The 23,665-nt window shown below is 36.2% G+C and overlaps 1 protein-coding gene across 6 annotated transcripts; it reads left to right on the top strand.

The window, feature by feature from the left end:
* The first annotated feature begins 429 nt into the window (after positions 1 to 429).
* LOC120335758 (uncharacterized) lies at positions 430 to 20,911 on the top strand. 6 transcript variants are annotated; one of them, XR_005568694.2, is made up of 12 exons: positions 430 to 538; positions 957 to 1,123; positions 3,969 to 4,143; positions 5,820 to 5,992; positions 6,554 to 6,728; positions 8,409 to 8,440; positions 12,489 to 12,593; positions 13,161 to 13,292; positions 13,845 to 14,004; positions 17,232 to 17,334; positions 18,742 to 18,823; positions 19,534 to 20,911. XR_005568694.2 is itself a non-coding variant. In XM_039403376.2 (11 exons), the coding sequence occupies exons 1-11, from the start codon at positions 475 to 477 to the stop codon at positions 19,541 to 19,543; spliced, it is 1,275 nt and encodes a 424-aa protein (XP_039259310.2). In that variant the 5' UTR covers positions 430 to 474; the 3' UTR covers positions 19,544 to 20,911. The 6 variants fall into 6 exon arrangements, 2 of the variants coding, with proteins under 2 accessions (XP_039259310.2, XP_039259311.2); XR_005568695.2 differs by having other exon boundaries at positions 18,742 to 18,827; XR_005568696.2 differs by lacking the exon at positions 17,232 to 17,334 and adding an exon at positions 14,528 to 14,622.
* Positions 20,912 to 23,665: the final 2,754 nt, after the last annotated feature.

Below are 23,665 nucleotides of genomic sequence, written 5' to 3'. Positions count from 1 at the left end.
TTTAATAGGCGTCGCATAACTAAAGACTTTCCAAATGATCTGGCATTCATGACCATAAGAAATATAAATAACGTTGTTTTTTCATACTTGGAATACTTGGGTTGCTGTGTCAGCCGTGAGGTATTGAACAACGTGCGTTCGTCTGAACTCAAACAGTTAGTTTGAATAATTGGAGTTTATTCAAGTGATTAGGTATTTCAGTATAGACCAGTGTATAATTACGATGAGAGTTCAGATCGCCCTGCGGTTTAAATGTTAGACTTAACTATATATACATCGATGTTAAGAAATCTTGATCCCGCCATCTTGACTTTTCAGTGGCGGCCCGTGACTTTACTCAGCGATGAGTCTCCTTCATTTTTGAGCTAGTGCAGTAGCTTTACTTTTAGCAAATCTCCCTAAAATTACATATATTTTCTATTTTTGCAGAAATTAAAATTAGATTCATAAAACATAAATAAAATCTTGACCAAAATGAACATCTTACAATCTACAATACTTGCAACATTACTGGCTTCGGTGCTCGCCATCAACCCAGGTAGGTTTCACTTTTATTTGGACATTTGCATGGCGCGTTGATCGAACGAAAAAGTAAGGAAGTTTCGGAATATGATAGGATGGAATATGGGAGTGAAAGCCGATAAAATGGCTTAAACATAATGCTAACCATGATCTCTCGGGTTTCTAGTCGGTTATGAGCATAGTTAGCTAGTTTTTAAATAATGAAGTACAAATATTTGTCGAGAGTGACAGACAAAATATGAGTCAAAATTTAGTAAAACCTAGGTCTAAAGCTGGGGTAGGAGTCAAGTTTTATGTTAAACCGGAGTCAAAAGTTTGATTAAAAGTCGAAATTTCTTTAACTCGGACCCGGGTTATTTTGTATGACTCAAAATCAAGACTAGTTTGTAACTAATTTCCCTCCTTTGTCAGTAAACGCATATTTTCTATTCCAGACAAGTTTGAGCCGTGCACCCACATATCTCCATGCAGACAGCTTCGGGGGTCGATTGATTTCAACTACAATTACTTGGACTACTACAATCTTTACCGGTTCAGTGGTCGATCATGGACGATCAAACCTGCTGGATACGCCAAAACGACGGTCACGATCGCCTTCAAGGTGGACCTTCATTTTTCCATACATTCATTCAAAACAAGCTACTCCGGTAGTATGTGAACTAAGATAGCGGACACCGGAACGTAGTATGTGTACTGGGTTAGGGTTAGGCCATAATTTTATTCCTATTTTCCTTATTGTAGTTATATTACGGGGACTAGCTAGGTGACTTCTGTAGTATTTGTACCTGAAATTATGGCCCAACCCTAACCTGGTACATATACTACGTTCCGGTGTCCGCCATCTTGGTTCGCATACTACGGGAGCCGAAAAAACAAGACAGTACAAGCACCCATTAATGTTAATATACACTATATTATGGAGGGAATCATTTTTTTGTCCGCATTGCCAACATAATTTCTTGCACCCTCGGTGAAATGGATGGAATAAAAATGTCAACGTATGACACATGCTTTGTTCGTTATAGTTTATACCGCGTATCTTATAGTATCTTGATTCTTACACCAAGAACCAAATTCTCTAAATTTCATGCCAGTTGTAACTTTGACTTTTAAATGTCGTTCGTCTGCTGACATTCAAGTTGAGACAAATACGTAAAGTTTAAAATAACTCGGGATATTTTTGAATATTTATTTTGACTGAATCAAACTATGTTTCTCGTCTGACATTTATTCAACCTCTATCAATAGGACAAACCTATATATAACGCTTATCGCGACAGTGCCTGCTTTTAACCCTCCATTTGGCAATATATTTGATTTCACTTAAGATATTGGGAACGTGCTTTGAGCAAATATGCATTGAAAAATTCTTCAATAAACAAATTTTATTGTAATTTTAATAATAAAAGTTCTAGATTCCGCTTCATTAGCATTGCAGCTATAAACAAGAAATGCTTTGGAAGCGAAATATCATCGACGTGTACCCCGTATTGCTTATTTGATTTTACAATTTAGTTATTTATTAGTTATTTCCTTATACAATGGGTAAAATGACGGACAAGGGGTTGAAAACAAGATTTCCAACCTGTGATGTTAACATAGTCAAATTCCACGATGTTTCTGCTGTGCCATAGCATGTTAAAGTTGGACAGCATCGTTACATCGCGAGGTTTACCGTATGTCGACCAAACAGGTGCAGTCCGAGGTTTACGCGTTATGGTCAGTGTCATATCCACGCCACGAGTACTGTAGTCTCCACGGTGCTCCCGTATAGTATGTGAACCAAGATGGCGGACACCGGAACGTAGTATGTGTACCAGAGTAGGATTGGGCCATAATTTTATTCCATTTTTTCTTATTTTAGTTCTATTACGGGTTCAGGGACTAGCCAAGTGACTCTCGTAGTATTTGTACCTGAAATTATGGCCTAACCTGGTCCACATACTACGTTCCGGTGTCCGCCATCTTGGTTCACATACTTCAGGAGTACCGTAGAGACTACATGACTAGCTTCAAGTAGATTTCACGCTATAGCATCATAATCCTCACGCTACAGTACCACCAGCGAGAATTGTTAAAAGGTCAAGTAAATATCGACCTATCTTATGTAATACCATATGTAGATCCTACATTGTAACTGGCAGCAAAGCATGTCTCAATTAGATTAATGAAGTTATTACCCGTAATTAACGCCAATATATTTTATTTAAGCCCAATTAAAGAATTGTTGACATGACGTATTTATGACCCCGGCGTCAGCGGACTTCTTATTTTTATTTAATTTTTCACTCAAGCATTGCTTGAAGCTTCGATATGATACATAATATCACAACAAGTGCCATTGCAAAAATTTATGGTTTGAGTAAAAGGGTTCGATAGAATTTGTCAGTCACATTTTAATTTTTCATTCATGTCCTGAATTCAGCTTATGCTTTTCAAGCTGCGAGGACAATTGGATTGAAATCGAGTATTTTCAAACAACCTCAAAATCCCAATCTTAACCGAGGGATTTCGCTAATTACACGAAAGTCCTCTAACCTTATCGTGGTGTATTAAATCGGGGAGGTGATGCCATTCTTTTCAAAACTTGTAGCTTTTCAAATATCACTAAATAACCTTGTTCGAGCAAGCGGTCGTTTATTGGCATAACATCAATATCGGAAACGGCGAACTGCAAATTTTTAACAATCCAGGCATCAGAATTGTGCTGGCTCAGCTTTTGCAATGTTGCCAGTATTTCAAAACGTGACTCGACCTTGTTTCTACTTCCGGTAACCTTCTAAATAGTGACGTCACTAGTACGCACGTTTTAGACCGATTGTCAAACAATTCTGCATAAAAATGGCGGCGAGACGAGCAAATTAATTGAGGGAGTTTTGATATTAAATGTTTTATTACCTGAGATTTTCATTGAATAAGTTTATACGCCATGATACAGGTCGATTAACGTCAGACAAAAAACACACGATTTTCTGTGTTTTTAAATTATCACGCAGCAAAACTGTTCTTGGAAGAGACTCGCTCATGACTGGCTTACAATAAAAATTATTCGCGAATGAACTCAGAACACAGAAGTTTTATTTCGTCGAGCATGAAATATTGTACATGATTAAACAATTATAATGATAATACAAAAATCAATTGAAGACTGGAGTATACATGCATACAATATATCGCAATTGACGCGAAGCCACGAAAGACATCGTGTCAATGACAGCGTGTTGATTTTTTGATGAACAGATGACGTTAAATAAATGTTGAAATGAACATAACCGGTTTTTGTAGAGTTCATGTTCCGAGTACAAAGTATACTGGCACCCGAAGGAAAACTATCACAGCATTTCCAAAAAGATTTTGTGATAGGAAGTGTTGCAAATAGATAATTGCCCGGTAATGATTTAGTGTATTTTCTTATATTTTATCTATTTTTTTTAAATATTTTTCAGGATTTCAAACTAAAGAAAACTATTTTTGTCGCGACGAGATCAGGAGAGAAGACTTATTGGAGAGAGATCGGATCCGACGTTGGGAATAAATTTGAAATGATTGTTTCGGACGTCAGCTCAGTTACCATCCATATTCCTAGAGATGAGACTGGAAGCTTTAAAGCTTTCTTTTATGGTGAGTAATTAATCTTTGATCTCGATTGCTGATTAGCCATCGTTACGGAAATAAACACGGAAGTCAATGTGCTTTTGTTATTTGTGAGTCAAAGTGCTTCTATAGCGCAGTAATGTTTACTTCACCTTTGATCTCGATTGCTGATTATTTATCGTTACGGAAATAAACACGGAAGCCAATGTGTTTCTTCGGTGAGTCACAATAATGTTTACTTCACCTTTGATCTTTATTGCTGATTAGCCGTGATGACGGAAATATATACGTCAATGCTTTCAAGATTTGTGGTTTAATTTTAAATTCACGGAAACGCTGTCACGTGACATCTGGTACAACAGGTACCGTTGCGTTTGTATCCACAATTTGCTGAACATTGCTCTTACGTAGAGTAGATAGATTGTGATCTTTCAAAATTCACGTTTTCAAAATATTTCATCATTAGGTAAATATTCGCCCAATCATGAGTTAATTCAGCTTATTCCACATAACAGACCGTGACTAACACAGCGAGTCTTTCGGTGAAGCCTCTCAAAATGTCACCGTTCCGACAGCCGAGTTAGAAACAATGTTTGATGGACACATAATCAGTGGTGCTATTTCGGTATCTTTTGCATTCTTGGCATACTTTAACGTTCATTATCTTAAAAATAATTCGCGAGGATTTCCTAATAATAGTTTTTCTCATTTTGTAAAACTAAATCGCGGATTAATTTGACGATTTCAAATATCGACGAACTTGGTTGATGTAATTAATATGCGCTCAAAATCGTGACATATTACCTTCCATTTTCTGTGATGGTTTGTTTCGCATGTGTGGCTTCAATCGTTATTGAAGTTTTATTAATTAGGTTACATTAAGGGCAAACGGGGATTTTTCGGTTATTCGCTGCACATTTAATACTCGGTAATTTCTAGTAATAACCTCTAACAATTGATATTGGTTGGCTGATTGGCAAAATTCATACAGTAAATATCATCTGAAAGCCTCCTCCCCAATCGGTAAAATTAGATGTTAAATTCTTGGGCATCTCTGCTTTGGTTCCCCGCGACTTCCCTTCCCGAGTAATGTAAATATCATTTTTCCTTATAAATTTTTTGTCCTTTACTGGTTGGAAAAAATAAACTTGACTTGACGTTTAAAGACATATTGCATCTTGAACAATGCACTGTACAAGAAGTAACTGATACGTCAGAAACGACCGGAATCTTTCCGGTTCAGCATGTGGCGGTTTGAACCTGATGCGTTCAATCTGCGGTGCCAAGATTGTTAATTTAATGAGCTGGCCACCGCGCCCGCATTACATTGATGATGATTTCTTTATATCATACATATAGAGATCTACCAAAACAAAAGCATAGATAAAGAATTAGTATTGAGAATATATATTTTTGTGAGTGTGCGACAAGACACTTCAATCTTTTAGAATAGTGAACTGCACTCTTGCTGCAGCATCATTCATTACGTGCACTCACTAGCACAAGAGATAAATAAAAAATAAGATCGAGAACGATATTGAACTGCAAATCTCTAGCTATTCTGACATCAGAATTGTGTTGGCTCAGCTTTTGCAATGTTGCCAGTATTTCAAAACGTGACTCGAACCTGTTTCGATTTCCGGTAACCTTTTAAATATCATTGAATTATTCATCAAATCTAAAAGCCTTTAAATCCTTCCCAGTTGGTTGCAGTATCTTGACATCTGGCATGGATGAGATTGAATTCCCCAAAGTTGGACACGTTGTCGGGATGACAAGCACCTGCTGGATCGTTCGACCGATGGGAATAAAAGAAATGAGCAGAATCTACCTCACATTGAGAGACGTCTATCTCGTCAGAGGAGCGAGCATTTCGGTAATTTATGTGTTTTATTGTTTCAATATATCTCAAAGCATGATCATACAAATTCGCTCAGAGTTAAATAACAACCATCTCTGAACAAAGTTACATTTGCCCCATGAAAGGTCAGAGTCACTAAACTTTGGGGGTTAGGAAGAAAGGTAAGGTAAACAGCACTAAGACATCATTTATCAAACACTCGAGTTATCTGAATGAAATAACCAGGACTCGTTACTATGGTTACCTCACGGTGCTCAGAGTATTTTTGTATGTTGTTTTTTCATTTGGCTGAAATTTTTTTTTAATGATACAATCTTTGACTTTTTCCTTCTCGTAATTACTGTTAACTTAATAGACTGGTGTCGCTGCTCGTGAACCAGTATTGGTTTTGGTAGCCTCCTTCATCCTGAAATTTTTACGCCATCCTGTCATTTTTACGTTTTTTTGTTGTTCGTACAAAAGTATTTTCATGATGGTACAAAAATAAAATACTGAATACTGATTACGTGACTTCGAGACTCGGGTTTTAAGGAGCCAACACTGAAATATAGTAGCAAAGTATTTAATACTCAATAGGTCGAAGAACTTCACACTGAGACGAAGATTGCTAAAGTTGGGGAAACGATGTCGTATGACATTTACGGTACAGACACTGTAGGTCATGAAATGCTTCTGGTAGACTTGGAATGTGATGCGGACGAGCTCGGAACTTGCGAGAAATTCGGCAACTTGTTCTCAATGTCCTATTACAGTGAGTATTGTCTGAAACCTATTCTTCTCACTTTTAGAACTTAATATCTTACTTTGAGCAAATTTGTATCAATTATTACAATGCTAATTGTAAAGTTAAATATATTGTTCGTTTCGTAGGCGACATACGCAGTTTTAAAGTGTTTAAAAAATAATTTGCCCGCAGCTCATGAGAAGCATTTCCATTAACAACACCAACAGACTTCAGCTGGTCGCACTTCATTTACTTTCGGTTCTTGTTATTAAAAAGTATTTTGCCAAATATTTCAATCTTTGTAAACATTGAAATCATTAAATGTTTATTTATTTATTCCCAAACCTTTTTACTTGACGATTCCAAGAATCACACACGTATATTGTGTTGTAATAATAATAAGTTTTCCACTTATTTGCATGCTTGAACCCAGCCGTGTTTAGCAAATAAATTATAGAGATCGTGTTTTTCTTAGCGCGACATAAAACCGCCCAAATCATCGTCAATGAAGCCGTAAATATGGTTTTCGGAATGCGATTATTTATCAATCTACGGATTTATCTATCAATTTATTTTAAATCCTCACTAACCATGATCTGCCCTGAGGTCGTTAAAGCGAGAAAAACAACTTGTTCCCTCGGTAAAGTATGCGACACTAACTCGACAAAATATGTTTCGCGTTTATAAAACTTTACAAAGCGCGTATTATAACCGCGCAGAGACCAATGCGTAGCACTACTGCTAAATTTTTCTGAAGATTTTTTTTCGGCATGTTTTATGTTAATCTGAAAATAAATCTTTGAAACAGTCACTTCCAGGTAAAAATCGTCTATGGTTTGAAATGACCATTGCATATACGATTATAACTCCTACCACAAGTGCCACAAATGTTGACAGTTTTTATATACGACGGCGCATATCATGAACCATTGCGCTCGACTTTTACAAACATATGGGCGTTAAATGGGAATTAAAACTATTATTATTAGCAACTCATCACAAACCAAATAATAAGATTAAACTCATTGCCGAACTGATTATCCCGATTTATCTCATTCTAATCCAATCCAAAGACTTTCCTAATATGACTCGTGTTTTGTTTAGTTATCAGCGGGTTAAACATAGTTTTCTTTTTTGGTTTCAAATGATAATCTTCTTGCACTGCTTGGCACAGATTTCCCCTGCTAAACAAATTCTGAAATTTTACCAGAGTCAGGTTATAACCTGAATTGTTAGTTTCGCTTCAGTATCATTTTATTATATTCGACTTCCCACCTCATGTCATGTGTTATTCGACATGCAGTAGAGTGAACCAGATATAATACAAACAATTTTGAGCAAAAATACGACCAAATAACGCAGTCCAGCAGTTAAACCTTTTCGATAATTTCTTCCCTTTGTGTATTTAGGAACTCTTCACTTCTTTCGGAGCGCAAAAAATCTCTATTTCTGTTACTTGTTCAATTTTTGAATAATACTCATCTCAGGCGTTTTTAAGTTTGGATAGTTCATATTGTCTGCATCAATATGTATTTCAGTAATTTAAAAGAAATAAAAGAATATTTGTTATGCTACACGAAAGCTCAGAGCTAGATTCCCCCGTGAAAATAGTAAAATTCCTTCTCTTGGGGACATTTCTCTCCGCACTGGGACAACACACCACATATTTCTATACCTCATATAAATATACATTTCCATTTTTTGCAGCCGTGAACACGAAAGACGTCAACTGCATTGAAGTGAGTTCAAATGTTTTTATTGTAAATATTTTCACCTATTTGTAATGACCATATAAGTAGTAGAGGCTTTCAACTATTTCGCTTTACTAAATAGTAGTGTTGTTTACAGTTGCTAGTCAAGTCACGAGTAGGGCTGTGCATTTTGAATCGAATATTTAAATTGAATGATAAATTATTCGAATCGGTTTAGACGAGAATTTCGAATCGCCGTCATTTTGCTTTTTTTTGTCCGCAAGAGGTCGAGGTGAACCCCTGAATTATTTTTATTGAAGCCATATTTAGATTCAGTTCTGACTCTTTTTATCCCAGGTTCTTTCTTATTTCGTGTGAACTGTCTGAGTGATGGATTCTATGTTTTCAATAAGTCATGTGTCACATACACCTACAATTACATATCTGCCAAGTATTCGAGATCATGAAATCATCGAAAAATTAGCTAAAATTAAACACGCACACATAAAAACATTTTTTCATTATATCTCGTGTTTTGTGATGATATTGAAAGTTTTATCAAAATATTATTCAAGAACTCAAATTGTCAAAACCAAACAATCAAATACTAAAATAATTCGGCAACAAGTTGTAATTTTACTTTTATGTTGATATTGAAAGATTTAACGGTAAAGCTCATTTGTTTACTAAATTTCGCGACACGACTCGTTGTAGTGAGAGCAATAAAACAAAACGAAAGTTACGTTTAAAACTAGGCGTCAGCTGTGTCTGGATTATTGCATTCCACGGGTGTTTTGAGGTGTAGGCTTCGTGAGAACTTGGAAGCCTGTGAGCGTGCAGCCAATCAAACTATTTTTATTTTATTCAATCGGTATTTACTAACGCGTCGCACGTAACTTTGCTCAGAGATGAGTTTTCTTCACTTCTGAGTGAGTGCCCATAACTTTGCTCATAGAAGAGTCTGTTTTATTTCTGAGTGGTTGACATTAACTTTGCTCAGAGATGAGTCTGCTTTACTTCTGGGTGGCAGAACGTTATGATCACAATAATTTTGTACAGTTTCATAAGCGCTTGGCATTCCAATGGTTGCCAAACTTTACTGTTGATGAGTTTCCTTTACCTCTGAGTGAGTGCGCGCGAACTTGCTTTCAGCAAATTTTCCTAATGAAAACTGGTACAATATGAATAAATTGCTAAATTGTTGTCCATGTTGTTGTTGTTAACGAAAAAATTGTTTCTCAATTCCAATACAGGACCAATCACTTTGTAATGCGTTCTTATATTTTCTCTGGTCTTCCTACAAATTGTGACAGTTTAAAAAACGCCGCTGACCGATTAATGAGATCAGGTAATCAATACGCTCGATATGTTCATGGTGCCGGTAACGCAATCCCAGTATCATCTGTACATGACATGTAAAACAAGAAATATTCTCTCAACAACCGATCGTCTGTTCTCAAAAATAATCATATTTGCACACGTACAACAACATGCAGGTGACATTTCTTATCAGCCGACCATCGCTAACCTACACGGATTTTAATATCAAAGGAATGTATTTAATGCTGCGGTCATCACTATTTATCGGCTAATTTATTTGTCACTCAAATGAATGAATAATTTAGTTAAACTCCACCGTGATACAAAAATAACACGCAGAACAAATCACGAAAATTTTCAGAAAACTTCCTCGTTTCCTTCCGCAGTTATAGCAAATCAGCAATTATCCAACAGTGACGCATCATTATTAATAATTTATCAGATCCGTTGCTACAGCCAAATGGTGTTTTGAAAAGATCAACCAGTTCACAACCTAAAAATGGTTAGTTAGAAAATTGAAGTTATCTATGTTAGCATAGGGGGTTAGAAATTCCGAATTCAAATCCCAGTTTTAGAGTGTAATACACCGGGCACAATGCCGGACCACCTAACTGTCCTTCCAAAAATAGAAGCTTCTGACGTGTACGTGACCGCATGCATAGAAACGCATTCAAAGTGGAGCCAAGTAAAAAATTGCACAATCACACTAAAGTAGACATCTGAGGTTAAAGGTCGGAGTAGCATTTTTGTTTATTGCAGTTATTCAAACAATTACATCCGTTGAAAATACAAATCAAATCGCATAAACGGCTGAAGTGTGACAAATCTAATCAAAGTATGTATCCGGAATCTACATTTTTTTAGAACAGAAGTTGTAAGTTGAAACGCAAGATTGAAGGTGTTTCTATTCTCGGTAATTCCAACCAATGAAAATCAACGGCACTGTAGCAAGTATTTTACCGCATCTCTGCTACTTTTTGTTGTGTACGTGCGTTGCACAGGCCGCGCAATGGCGTCACGCAGCAAATTGTACATGGTATTTGATTTATTCAACGGCAGCCATGTTGTAATTTACAACAAGTTTATTAAACAAAACGTATCGCGGTATCTCGTATCAAACTATGCGCATTGCTGGTTTTTGCCTTAACCACATCTCGTTGTGAAAATCCGATCCCGAGATTAAACAAGATGGCAATGCTCAAATACACCCACGAAGGTCAAATGAGTACTGCAATGCCAGCAAAACAGTGAAAAGGAAAATTTGAGGTGAAATAACGGGCTCCGTAGGACTCGGAAAATAATAAAAATTAGCCTTTTAGATCACTAAGTCAACGTTATTGTACAAAAATCGGATTGAGTTATTTGCTGAAGAGAAGGGCGATCTTCCAAATACCGACAAGAACAACAATTTAGCATTTGGAGATCCATTTCGTATACGATTATTCAATCTATATAAGTTGCCATGCATTGCTGCTATGTCTGTTTAGATTTAACCTGATTTCACTATTCTATGTATGCGGTGCGATCGCTAAGTACCAAGCTATTACTTAAGGTCCTTACGTGGCTGAAAATATCCAGGAAGTTGATTATTATCAAATCCAAGCTAATCTGCTTAAGAATCTCGATCTTCAACATGCGATGTTGTTTAAATAAATCCGATGAATGAGTCATTATTTCAAACTCACCAAAGCGACAAATAAATATCAAAATAAATGAAGCAGAATTGGAAAATGTCAAGTTATTAATAAAGTCTGCAGAGATTATTAAAATATCTTTTAATGCAAAAACCAGATGTTTCATGAATACACGATGAAAGTTGACATTATGCAATACATGGACTGTAGACTCCTACTACGGATTCAAACGAAAAAAAACGACTCCAAATTAAAAAAAAAATTTGACTTCGTCTCCGAAATCCGGATTTTTAAAAAATTTGTTTCCGAGTGCAACTCCTGATTGCAAACAATTGCAATGCTGGCACGAATTCCGGATTTTAAATAATTGACTCCGAATGAAACTTCAGATTGTAAACAATTTCGATCCAGTTCCAAAATCCGGATGAAATTTTTTTAACAAAAACTGTTTAAAAACGGTTTATGCGAACTTTCTTTAATAGACTGTGATGAATGTATACTAAACTTTGTTTGTAGAAATATTTGTCTTCTTTTATCGTCATTCTGAAAGCGTTTTAAGCTGGCAACGTGTTCAACAACCAGAACTACCATCGCCACCATATTTATTTCATATTACATTTAAAATACAGCTTATGTCAAGACCAGAATGATGATTCATCGCCGCATTTTAATTTATCTTTTATGTATTACGCCTCTGGCATTAAAACATGCGAAACTCGTTTTAGGGAAAGTTGTTTGAACTATTGAACCCAATAACAATTTTGATGATGGGTTTCACGAATTTTCTACAAACGAGGCAGAAACAGTCACTTATATAAAGAAACATATCATGATTACATGTAAACGTGAAATGACCGACTTCATTAGACATAGTTGAATTATGAAATTGTCAGGAGATTTGACCTTGGTCATACGAAGCGTTACAGTATATATTCGCGCGCGCCAAGCAAACTCTTGACTCACCCAAAATAATCAATTTTAATCTTGCTACAGTATCCTAACATTATACACATACGGATCCACTAGAACGATACCATAAAAGGATACGTAGAATTAGTACCGCAGAAGCCCAACTAATAACACAAAACCCTCAAATAATCGGAGTAGAAAACTCAAAATTGATCATGATCTTTTTTTTCCAGACTCAACGTCATTGTGCTCTCTCACCTCGAGGGTTGCCAGAAAAAGTTTGCTCCCAGTCATGTCCAATCCTTGAAGAAATGATCGAAGAAGAAATTTCAAAAGAGGTTTGTGGTGTTTATGGTGGAAAATATGCTCGTAAACCTTTTCTATTCGGTTACTAGGCGTAGTATTTTGCACAAAATTCTCTGGAATTCAATTTCAATCAACTTTTTCCGGATATAACATGAACTGAATATAAAACAAAAAATTTCTTTAACATTGTCGTAAGAATTGTGTCAAGTCCATTCTTAGTGGATATACCTGTCGCACGGATGAACATATATATAAACACACCTGAGACCCTATTTTGTGTGCGTAATCGTGAAACTAAAACTTTGGCAGCAGCTTATTCTGTCCGCACGTCAATTAAATTTCTAAGCAAAGTTTTTTTTATAGGGGTAAAAAGTTTTTTGAATATGATTCGCATTGCGTAGTGTGAACCGTTATATGTCTTTGTGTTCATGTAGTTGAGAAACTGGTATTTAACCCATTTGCAAATTTCCAAATACAATACAGGATTTAAACTAATTACATTATTTTGGGCTGTAATTGCATGTGCTATATCACCTTAAACCTTTAACAACCCACGCTTTGCATCGACTAATGGGATCTTATATGTAATTCATATAAAGGGACCAGCATTCCCGTGGCAGGCACCAATACTGAAGTCAGCAACGATAGACGACGAGGAGGAAGGCGAGAGCGAGAATCGGACTGAAAACTCACAAGAAAAACCAAAAGCTTCGACAGAAGAAGAATCTGAGGTTGGTAGAATTGTGTAAACGTAAAACAAGGATTTGGGCAAAAGCCAATTATATGAGGAAATTCAGAAAAACCGTAATCTATACGAATTTGTATTGCCAATGCAAGGTGGCGAGCATAGGATTTGGACAAGATTTTACCTGCGATGCAAACACATTTAGTTCCAACGCTCATACCACTGCAAATGCTAATAAATCTTCAATGGTCTGTCTTCCTCAACGCTTGTGGCCCCAGATGTTCTATAAAATACCTCGAATTTTCATCAGTGCGCCACGCCTAATAATATAAAGCCAACAAACTAAAGTATGAGAATAAATGTATTCCAGACGAATAATTGACCAAGTTAAACTCAATTCACTTCAAATTAATTGCGAATGGTCTATAGAGGAGACCACTGCTCGTGGTCCAAGATGGCGGACACCGGAACGTAGTATGTGTACCAGGTTAGGGTGAGGCCATATTGGTTCACATACTACGGGAGTACTTCGCGCCCACAATGATTATAATACTCTTGCTATGGATTCTTCGAGATTATCACGTTCTAAATAATTTAGGATGAAGAAGAAGACATTGTTGATAAGAGAATAAAAAACCAACCAGCAAAGCCGAAACCGAAGCTGATTCGATGTCAAATCAAAAACAAATATTGCAAATGTCTGCGCACACAGAACGATGCAAAGAAATATTGTTTTTCGAAGAGAAAATGCAAAACTTGTAAGTAATGCATGCGTGGTGTGTTTTGTTACAGAATAAGCAAACATGCTGATTTTAAATGATATGCTGATATTTAAAGTCTAAAACAACTATAAAATGTCTAAAAGCACTTCCAAACTCCTTTTTAAAATAGCACTAGTTATGATTAAAAATAGTTCCCAAAGGCATAACGACAATAATTAGTCATTACAATTTTGGATTTCCATTTTCTTATAATCTTGAACGAAGGCCAGTTTTACCTAGAAAATAGTTTGGAAATGCACAAATGGTAAAAGACGAACAATATAAGTGTTGCTAGCTTATTGAATATTCCAGGGGCAAAGAGAAATGGTTTTCAAACCAGGCTTTCAAAACTTATATCGTTTTCTTCTTACCATTTGCGCATATTCGAGTCTGATCGCATTATCTGGGAAATTTATTAGTGTAAATGTGAATTCTCGGTGTTTGTAAAGAATTAAGCTTCGCACTCTTAGTGCAACTATAACCAGCAGTTTCTTTATATGAACCATATAAACACATACAGACCGCAAAAACTGCTGGAAGGCGTGTGCGTTTGTACATATAGTGATATGCACCAATCTACGATCGAGTCATTACATCGACCTGCTAAGTGGTTAGGTGAGAACGAAAAACATCTCGGTGAATACTGTGATATTTACCTGTTGCTCTGACCCCTCATGCATGCATAAAACGACATAACGGAAACACATTAAGTTCCCCATATTTCTATCGGGATTAGTTATTTGCCTAAAATCGTTTAAAATAGTCGCGCAATTTTCATATCTTAATCTCGGTTGGCTGTGACCATTCACACGTTTACAGTTAATTGAAAGAGTCCAATTTTTTACAAGAACGCCGGTAATATGGAGATCACTACATCATAGCTGTAACAAAAACCCATTTTTAAATGCCCCATATTTCAATCGGGATTAAGTATTTCGCCTAAAAACGTTTGAAATAGCCGCGCAATTTTCACATCTCAAACTCGGTTGACTGATTACAGTCAATTAAGAGAATTCATGAACAAAGTTTTCGCCAATAACTCCATTTATGTGGTATTCACTATCTCATAAAGGTTTTCCGGTCAATAGGGCGGGATTCACTAACCAACGCGCGATTCTACGCTGTAAAGATTCATAGTATCAGTAGATTTTGGCAATTCATCGGTCATAACTTTGCTCAGAAATTAGTCTACTTAATTTTTGAGTGATTGCGCATGACCCTGCCTTGAGCAAATTTCCCTTATAACATAAATCTGGGAAATACCTGACTTCCTTGCCCATTTCTTGCCATTGTTGTCTGCATGTCATTAAGACGTGATATGGTAGAGGAAGCGAAATCGAAAATAGTTTTCGGGAATGAAAACAAAACTATAGTTGTCATGTTCCCTGTCACATTGGCCAAATTCACGGAAATGCATTGGAATTGAATTGATAAATCTGAAAGTATCGTTTAAATGGAAACAAACATGGTGGATAAATTCAATCAAATTTATCAATATTATATGAAGTGCCGTTCAATGCATTCGTCTCACAATCGCATCGAAGTATTCCATTACTGTCCAAAAAGAAGCCGTTTGACGAGGCATCGAGAAATTGTTCGCATTAAATAGGGAATTCGGTCTATTTGGATATTTCAAAAAGTATTTCCATTCTATGCCTGTTATCTCACCCAAGGTGTAATTAATAGGGTGGACAATGACGAACCGGTAAGAATCTAGTTCTTAATATCATGGCTACTTACATTATCAGTCTTTGCTTGTGCGGAGCCGTACTCGGAGCGAACAGCGTGAATGAGCATCGTAAAAAACACATTGGCATAGTCAGAGCAACATTATCAGGGTAAAATATCGGTCGAATAAAGTAATTTTTATGCGAGTTTTAAAAATTACGGGTGTCATAACGCATGAATACACTAAGGTTCATAAATTCTAACGTTTATGAAAACAACGACACATCAATATAATTGTATGATGCGTCGGAAAGTATTTCAATAAGTTTTGTGTCATAGTCAATAACAGTGGTTTTTAACAAGGGTTCTGCCATTGCAGCGCAGATAACCAATGTGCGCTCCAGAAGTGTGTGTAACAATATGGAGGTAACTAATTTTGTTCGTCTACTTTACATCATGTTGGTTAAAAGGGTATGGAACCTATGGGCAGAAGGTATATTCACTTGGCTAGCACAGACAGTCCCCGAACTCGTAATAAAACTAAAATAAGGAAAAATCGGACTAAAATTATGTCCTAACCCTACATTGTTACACGCACTACGAGAGTACCCAATTTTCCATACAAACCCGAGTGTCAATATTGATATTCTTCAAAAAAATTTAAATTAGGTTTGATATTTTGCTGTTTCCCGATCCTCTTGGGTGTTTCATTGGGGTTCCATTGCGCTATAAAGGTTGAAAACCACTGTTCGATTATATGTGCCATATCATTGCTCATAGCCAAGGTCATAGGGATGTCGCAACCTGATTAAATCGGTTCTGAGTAATACTATATATACTTTATACTTCGGCATCTAAGATATTAAATTTCGCGTATATGATTTCATATGATTAGTACCGTTAGGGTAGAAGTTTAAGTAATTTATCAGGTAAGTTAATATATCAGTATATAATTTCTGTTCTTAAAATTATTTCTTCTAAACTTCGAGAAGAATGCGGAAATTTATTGCATTCCGATTTTTATATAAATGAATATTTTTATTTTTTTTTAAGATATCATTTTTCAAAATATACAGGGTGTCATAAAGTATTGTCCCAATTTTAATTTTGGTCATAAAATCAATTATTTGTTTTATTTTAATCTGTTATACACGATATGAACAAAGTTATGACTTTTGACCTCTTAAACACCATTTTCTTCTAATTGATCAAATGTAATCTGAGCAAATCTGAAGCCTTTATATTCTGGTGAATTAGTCTAGGGTTGCCATACCGTCCGGAAAATTCCGGACATGTCCGGAATTTAGGGTTAAATTTTGCGTCCGGGAAGAATTTAAAAAATGCTCAAATGTCCGGAATCCGGAATTTGCATCTGCAATCGTACTGTGCACACTGCTAATACAGAACATTGTTATTTCGTACCGTGCACATATTTTATACTACGAGGCCATGAAAATGTTCATGCACTGTCCGGAATTTTGCTTTTTCAAATATGGTGACCCTAAATTAGTCGCATTTTCAAACTTCTTCAACCAGCAGTTTTCTTTGCCATTCAGACCGTAGAAACTGCTGGAGAGCCTGTATATTTGTGCGCTTTACAATGTGCAAGGACATGATCGCAAAACAGTCGATTGCCCTGTTTAGTTTGCCAGGGTAAAGGTGAGAAAACACGAGGTGAAATGCTTTTGGTGGCTGATCGCATACTCAGAACAAAACCTCAACATAACGAAAAAGAAATTTCTAATTGAACAAAATGTCTGCAAAATGGACATGCTAGTTAAAATCAAGTTCGTAAAGTCCACTTCGAGCAAATGCTTAAGAAAATCAAACCCTTAAAAAAGTAAGGCAAAGGGAATAGCAGTTTGTGTTACCAGCGATCTTGCTACATTTATAAATGCAACGACTTAGTGGATAAAGCATTGGAATTAACTATGCTGGAATCACATGCTAAAAATCGTATAAAAAATCTTGCTTTATAGGGTTTCTTTCACGTCCTATAGTTATATAAAGATGCTCAAAAGTTCTCTAGTAAGCTGCATGTGTCTCGCTTTAAAAACAATGCAGAAAACTGCTAAACAAACTTTTCTTATACTTTTGCAAAATTGCCAATGGTGATGTGTACAAGCAATAGCAAAACCTGAAATCAAATCAACAGTGAAGAATTCATTTGAAAGGAACAATGAATACGTCGAGATAATGACGTCAAGATAGTACATTTATGTCAAAACAATGCAAAAACCGCTTATATGCTTGAAGAGGAATGAAATATGAAATTCAACAATTTTTGTATTCGCACCAAAAACCGCAAAATATAAATTGAGGCAAACAGCCAATAGGCATTAGCTACATTAGCGCAATAGCGTGAACACAAGTTGTAGTCGAAGTAGATTGTACTAAGTCCAAGACATCAGAAGGTGACTTCGATTTGAAATCTTTCATTCGCCCCTTTTAGTCAGCGTTGGGACGGAGGGCTGGAGTCACTGATTCGACTCGAGTTGGACTTTGATCAAAATTTGTCAAGAACTTGAAGTAATTCGAGTCATCTAGATAAAATGACTCGTCATCAAATAGAGAGATCCAAATGATCCATGATCGCGATCGCTTAACTCGCGACTCGAGGTTTCTAGACGTCTGCTCAACGATATCGTTCTTTGGGTGATGCTCACTTCTCTGCACTCATTACTAACACACTAACAAATGCATGTTGTTCTTCATAAATACTGAAATTTATGAAAATTTCCATCAGTAATAAAACTAGATGGTCTAGTTATTTAACTTTTACTGTTTGGACTGCTTTAATGCTTTTACTGCCATCGTGGCGTGAGATCTACCACCATATGGTGCCTGCTTTGGTGCAGTGTGAGGTCCATTGAATACGTACAATTCGAATGTTTATTGCCAAATTAAATGTATAGAAACAAGTCATATTCCTCATGAATGGACGATGCGTGCTGTGGTGTTAAGTTGGGGCAGATCTCGCGCTATAGACTCAAAGCAAAATTCAAACAGTTCTTGAAACCTTTCATTCCACACTTGATCTAATTAACATATTTATTTTTCCTCTAGTTGGATTCTGTGCAATCGGCTGCATCTGGACAAGAATTATTCTCTGTGCAAAAATGACGTCGGCAAGAAGCATTAAACTATTGTGAGTACGTGCCTACTAAATTTCTCTAGTTAGTAATTCATTCTACTAATAATTTTTTGTTCGACACTCTCCACGCCTTTAATTGCAAAGAAAGAGCCACTTATACGTAAGAAGATACCATTTTTGGAATTGCTTCTATTATTTGTTAGACATATTTTACCGCCGACAACGGGTTCAATTTGTGATGAAATTTTTTTTAACCCCGACTCTGGCTCCGAGAAAACAAAATTTCGTTTACAAAAACTTTGGCATGTTCAACCTTTTTTTTTAATTGCCAGTGAGAATGCTAGTTAAATAAATGATTTTAAGTTTCTGTTGTAAATTTTGATTTCGCTTTTCGCCAATTCTGCCTTCAGAAAATCAAAAATCTGATTCATGGTCAAATAGTTTAATAACCGAACTGTGATTTAGGCTCTAACATCAATAAAAAGACGCCGAACTTCCCCGCATAGCACTGCTTTTTATAACCTCGCGCATGAAAAACAGTCTTACATTGTTGATCGACTCATTTGAATATTCTATGCGGTTTTCACATTTTCGCTCTCGATGAATCGACCTTATCAGAAAAACAAATCTTTTGGAAGTCTTAAAATCATCGTCTGCTACTTCGACTATCAATACAAGCATGTCGAACTCGAACCCTCGCAAAACATGAATTAATGGCGTAAATTTGACTTCATTAACATCATTCCTTTGATTATCTTTTACAGGAGCGGTTGAAAAGCAGAAGAAATGTAACTTTAATAAACACTGTTTAACGTTGATGACGCCGGGTCAGGACTGAAAACGTTGCAACATCAACCATCGCCAAACAACATTCAAGTTGAACAAACCAGCAAAGTTCACAACGCAAAAGAAAGTCCTGAACTGATTTCGATAATGCTATAGCGTGAGGTCTACTACCATATGTCTCCCATCAGTCAGAGTGCCCGCCATGCACGATCTACTGCGCCCCGGGAATAGAATGTTCAAATATCTATATAGATCATTCTTAGAAAATGTACAGTGTTTATGTCTTAATTAAATATATAGTAAGAAGTGGTATCCACTTGGGATGGCGAATGCAGCGGTAGACCTGACGCCATAGTATTAGCATGAAGTAGATTTTGCCCCACCCCATAGTAACCCGCTATATTGTGGTAGATCTTAGGCTGTTGTAGAACCCAAATTTCTATATGTGAACTACCGGTATACCAAATAAAGAGCTGATTTAAAATTAAACCACACATCGAGATATTTATTTTTGCATTTTCTTCGCCTCTTTGTACATATCGTGCTTTTCAACAGCTTTATAGTTTTTTGCTTTTTGCTTTATTTTTCTTTGCTTTTCATATTTAATTTTGTTATGTTAGCAGCAACTATTCAAACCCATTACGTTGCTCAATTTTTTTCATATTGAGAATACTCGTCCGCTTATTCTTACAATATTTCTCTAAATATCTTTAAACTCTCTCTCAGCACAACAACGTTGTATTTAGATTTGTCTTATGACTCAAGGACGTTAATTATAATCTGGAAAAAAACGATATACAGCAATATATATGCTTGTAGTATCGGAACTCTTCTATTAGCGCTCTTTCCATTATTATCCCGGAGGAGCCTGTCCGTTTTTATACTTGTCTACTTGACTAATAGAAGGAATATTAGCATAAAGTTCAAATACAAATGATGGAAAAACTTCAATCAAGGACTTATAACAAGCCATTTTAGATGCTACGGAAACGCGTTTTCAACACGTTTTCACCAATATTCGAGGGACAATGTATCTCGCTTTGAGTGTACTTGAATAATTTAAAAAATATATGAACTAAAAAATAATATTAGTAATGAAGTATAAATTCTAGAATAACTGTAAAATGCATTGTAATCGAAGACTTGTAATGTATGTAAACAGATGCAGTACTTTTACATCTTCACGTATCCTTAAATACTTATAAATTCCTTAACTATTCGATGTTTGAGATTGAAATATTGTTGCCAAATAAACCTGCATTTTACTCTTTATTTCATTTTTAATTTATTGTTGACATATTTTGTTCCTAAATATTGTCTATATTCAGTTTCGTGTAAATATAACCTAAACCTTTACTCGACGTGACTGACTGTATGAACAGAAATATGGATTGTGGTGCAATTTCAGTTGAGAAGCGTAACTTGCCATATGAGTTTTAACAAGGGAGAGAACAGGGGTTCTCCCCTGGAGTTAAAGTTTGACCTGCACAAAAGTACTGGCCAGATTTGGATTTTGATCACAAAAAAAATTGCAAACACATGTACAGCCTACACATTTACTCGCTCGACTTGACTGTAGAAACAGAAAGTAGAATGTGTTGTAAGTTGATTTTGAATTGCAGCGGGAACCCGCCCACATAAATTTTGTCACACTTTATCTGGGTTCACAACCGAAAGTGAATTCGGCCTGTTTGTAAATGTTGAAAGCAAGAACGCACTGGACAAAAAAGGCTACAACTGCCCAATGCGATAAACTAAACGCCACTTGCCAATGAAAATCTGATCCCCACAACTAAACAAAACAGAACGTCAATCAGATTATTTACATTGTTGTGTAACAGGTAATACTACCCAGACGCAACAATTAGCAATTAGAATGTAGTGAAGCGTGCAGTGGACTGGGACAGTCGGTGTATTCGACTTGCTGACCTCAATTTTAAATAGACAAAGATCTCATTAGTAAGATATGAGGCAGTACTAGTGATGTGATCTGTACAGAGGAAGTAAAGTCTATATATACTTTATAGGATGATTGAAGTATTAGGGAAATGACGTGTTATTGTATCCACAGAGTACGGTATAGTCCGTGTGATTTTAGCCGATGACTGCACCGAAGCAAATGGAATTGCAGTTATGTATTAATTTGTCTTATCTCGACCGAAGATTTGAATATTTTACGTGCTTGAGCTACTTTCCCCGTTTTCATTGTGGCGCAAAATACCCTACTAATGCTTCCAGTCTACATTTCGCTGTTCTAGGAGCAACACGCTAACTTAGTGCTGTGTGAATGTGGATACTTGCATATACGCTATGAGTCGATGCTGGTTTGAAAGTAAGGTGCCTGGTTAATGATATTTATGATTGCCAGCAATACGGATCACTACTTACAGCAACTTGCCAATTCATTCGGGAAAATTAAGTGAAATGTGAGTAAGAATTTGTTTTATCAACATCGGTTGTCTATTACACCTTTGCAGTGATACACAGAATCGGGCGCTCCAGAAGTGTGTGTACCATTATGGAGGTAACTAATTTTGTTCGCCTACTTTACATCAAGTTGTGTGAAGGGACTGAAACCCATGGTTAGGGGAATATTAACTTGGCCAACACAGTCCCCGAACTGACTAAAATAAAGAAAAATCGGAATAAAATTATGGCCGAACCTTATCCTTGTACACACATTACGGGAGTACCCAGAATTGTTGCATTCGAAAAGGAACATTGGCTGGAATTCTAAGACGCCTTCCCCTACACGTTTTGTCCACGTTTTTATCTAATCATAGTTGTACTTGTAGAGACATAATTGCATCTCCGCGTGATATCATTCAAATGTAGACTGGTTTAATATTTTCGTAATCGAACGATGAATACATTTATTAACCTTGCCCGCTACGAGGCAGAATAAAATGTTAAAACATGTACATTGAAGCGCGACTAAGCATATTCATATTAACCATACGAGCGCAGAGCTTTACTATGCAGTAAGAAATTTCCGAACACTAAAGCGACAAGTCTTCATAATCATGTGACCAAAATCAATAGTATCTCACAGGCTTATCCTTACAAGGTATTATTATATTAGCCAGGCCGATTCGCTTCAAAAAAGAAAAGTTAAAATTTCATGAAATGCACATTTTTGAGGGCTTTTCTAGACTTCTCGCATTCATAAGAAAATTCACGTTACGTTAAAAATGTGTGTGGTTTTAAATCAGGCACAACGCTACCTATAGAGTTTGGTTAGAGTAAAAAAATTCTGTTGTTACCGTCGATTGCCAATGGATAAACAATGGAATGAACTGGTTTAAAAGTTCGATTTCTGTGCTTGATCCACTTGCTTTTCCCTAGATGCCACTAAAGAGCAAAAATTCACCTATTGATGAAAAATATACGGTAATTAACATCAAACTAGCATGTATAGAATCGTCTTATCATTTTTCAATATTCTAATAGAATAGCCTGGTATAGGTACGCAAGGATTCTCAAAATTGGATAAAAGTCTCTAAACCTAGTCGCTAGTCACAGCAAATTTGAAATAGAATGGAAAAGCGTTTCTCAACCGGGGCATAATATATCCTTTTTTTGAAGGGAAGACAGAAACATTACTTTGTATTCGGTGTAGTTATTGGACACGGAGTGGACGTATGGATTGTTTCGTTATAATGTTGTTGTTGGACACGAAGTGGACATAACGATCGTTTCAATATTATGTTGTTGTTGTTCTTTGACACGTTTTTAAAAAGTCGCTTTTCTCTTCGAATACTGGACCAATTGCTTTGAAATTTTCAGTGGTTAAAGATTAATTTTTTCGCTAGAAGGCTATTACTTTTATTTATTTCAAAATTTTGCGTGAATTCTATGAAATTTGATATTTCGTCTAAAATTTTGCTGTATTATTTTTTATTCATGGGAACACGGATTTTAGTCAGTGTCATGACTGGCTGTACGTTTTGATTCTGCAAAATTCTTGCTCCTGGAAATTCAGAACTTTGTTGAGGGTACCGGTAGCGTCAAAGGTACCGGTAAGGACTGATTCGCTCTGGTCTAACGTGTCCATATATTTGTGCGTAGCTCTCTTGTTCATGTTAAATTTGGTATTTTCCCTTTTTTATT

This window comes from Styela clava, chromosome 2 (assembly GCF_964204865.1).
Source record: "Styela clava chromosome 2, kaStyClav1.hap1.2, whole genome shotgun sequence".
Lineage (NCBI taxonomy): Eukaryota > Metazoa > Chordata > Ascidiacea > Stolidobranchia > Styelidae > Styela > Styela clava.
The sequence above is the reverse complement of the archived record's forward strand: the minus strand, read 5'-3'. Positions and strand labels throughout refer to the sequence as shown.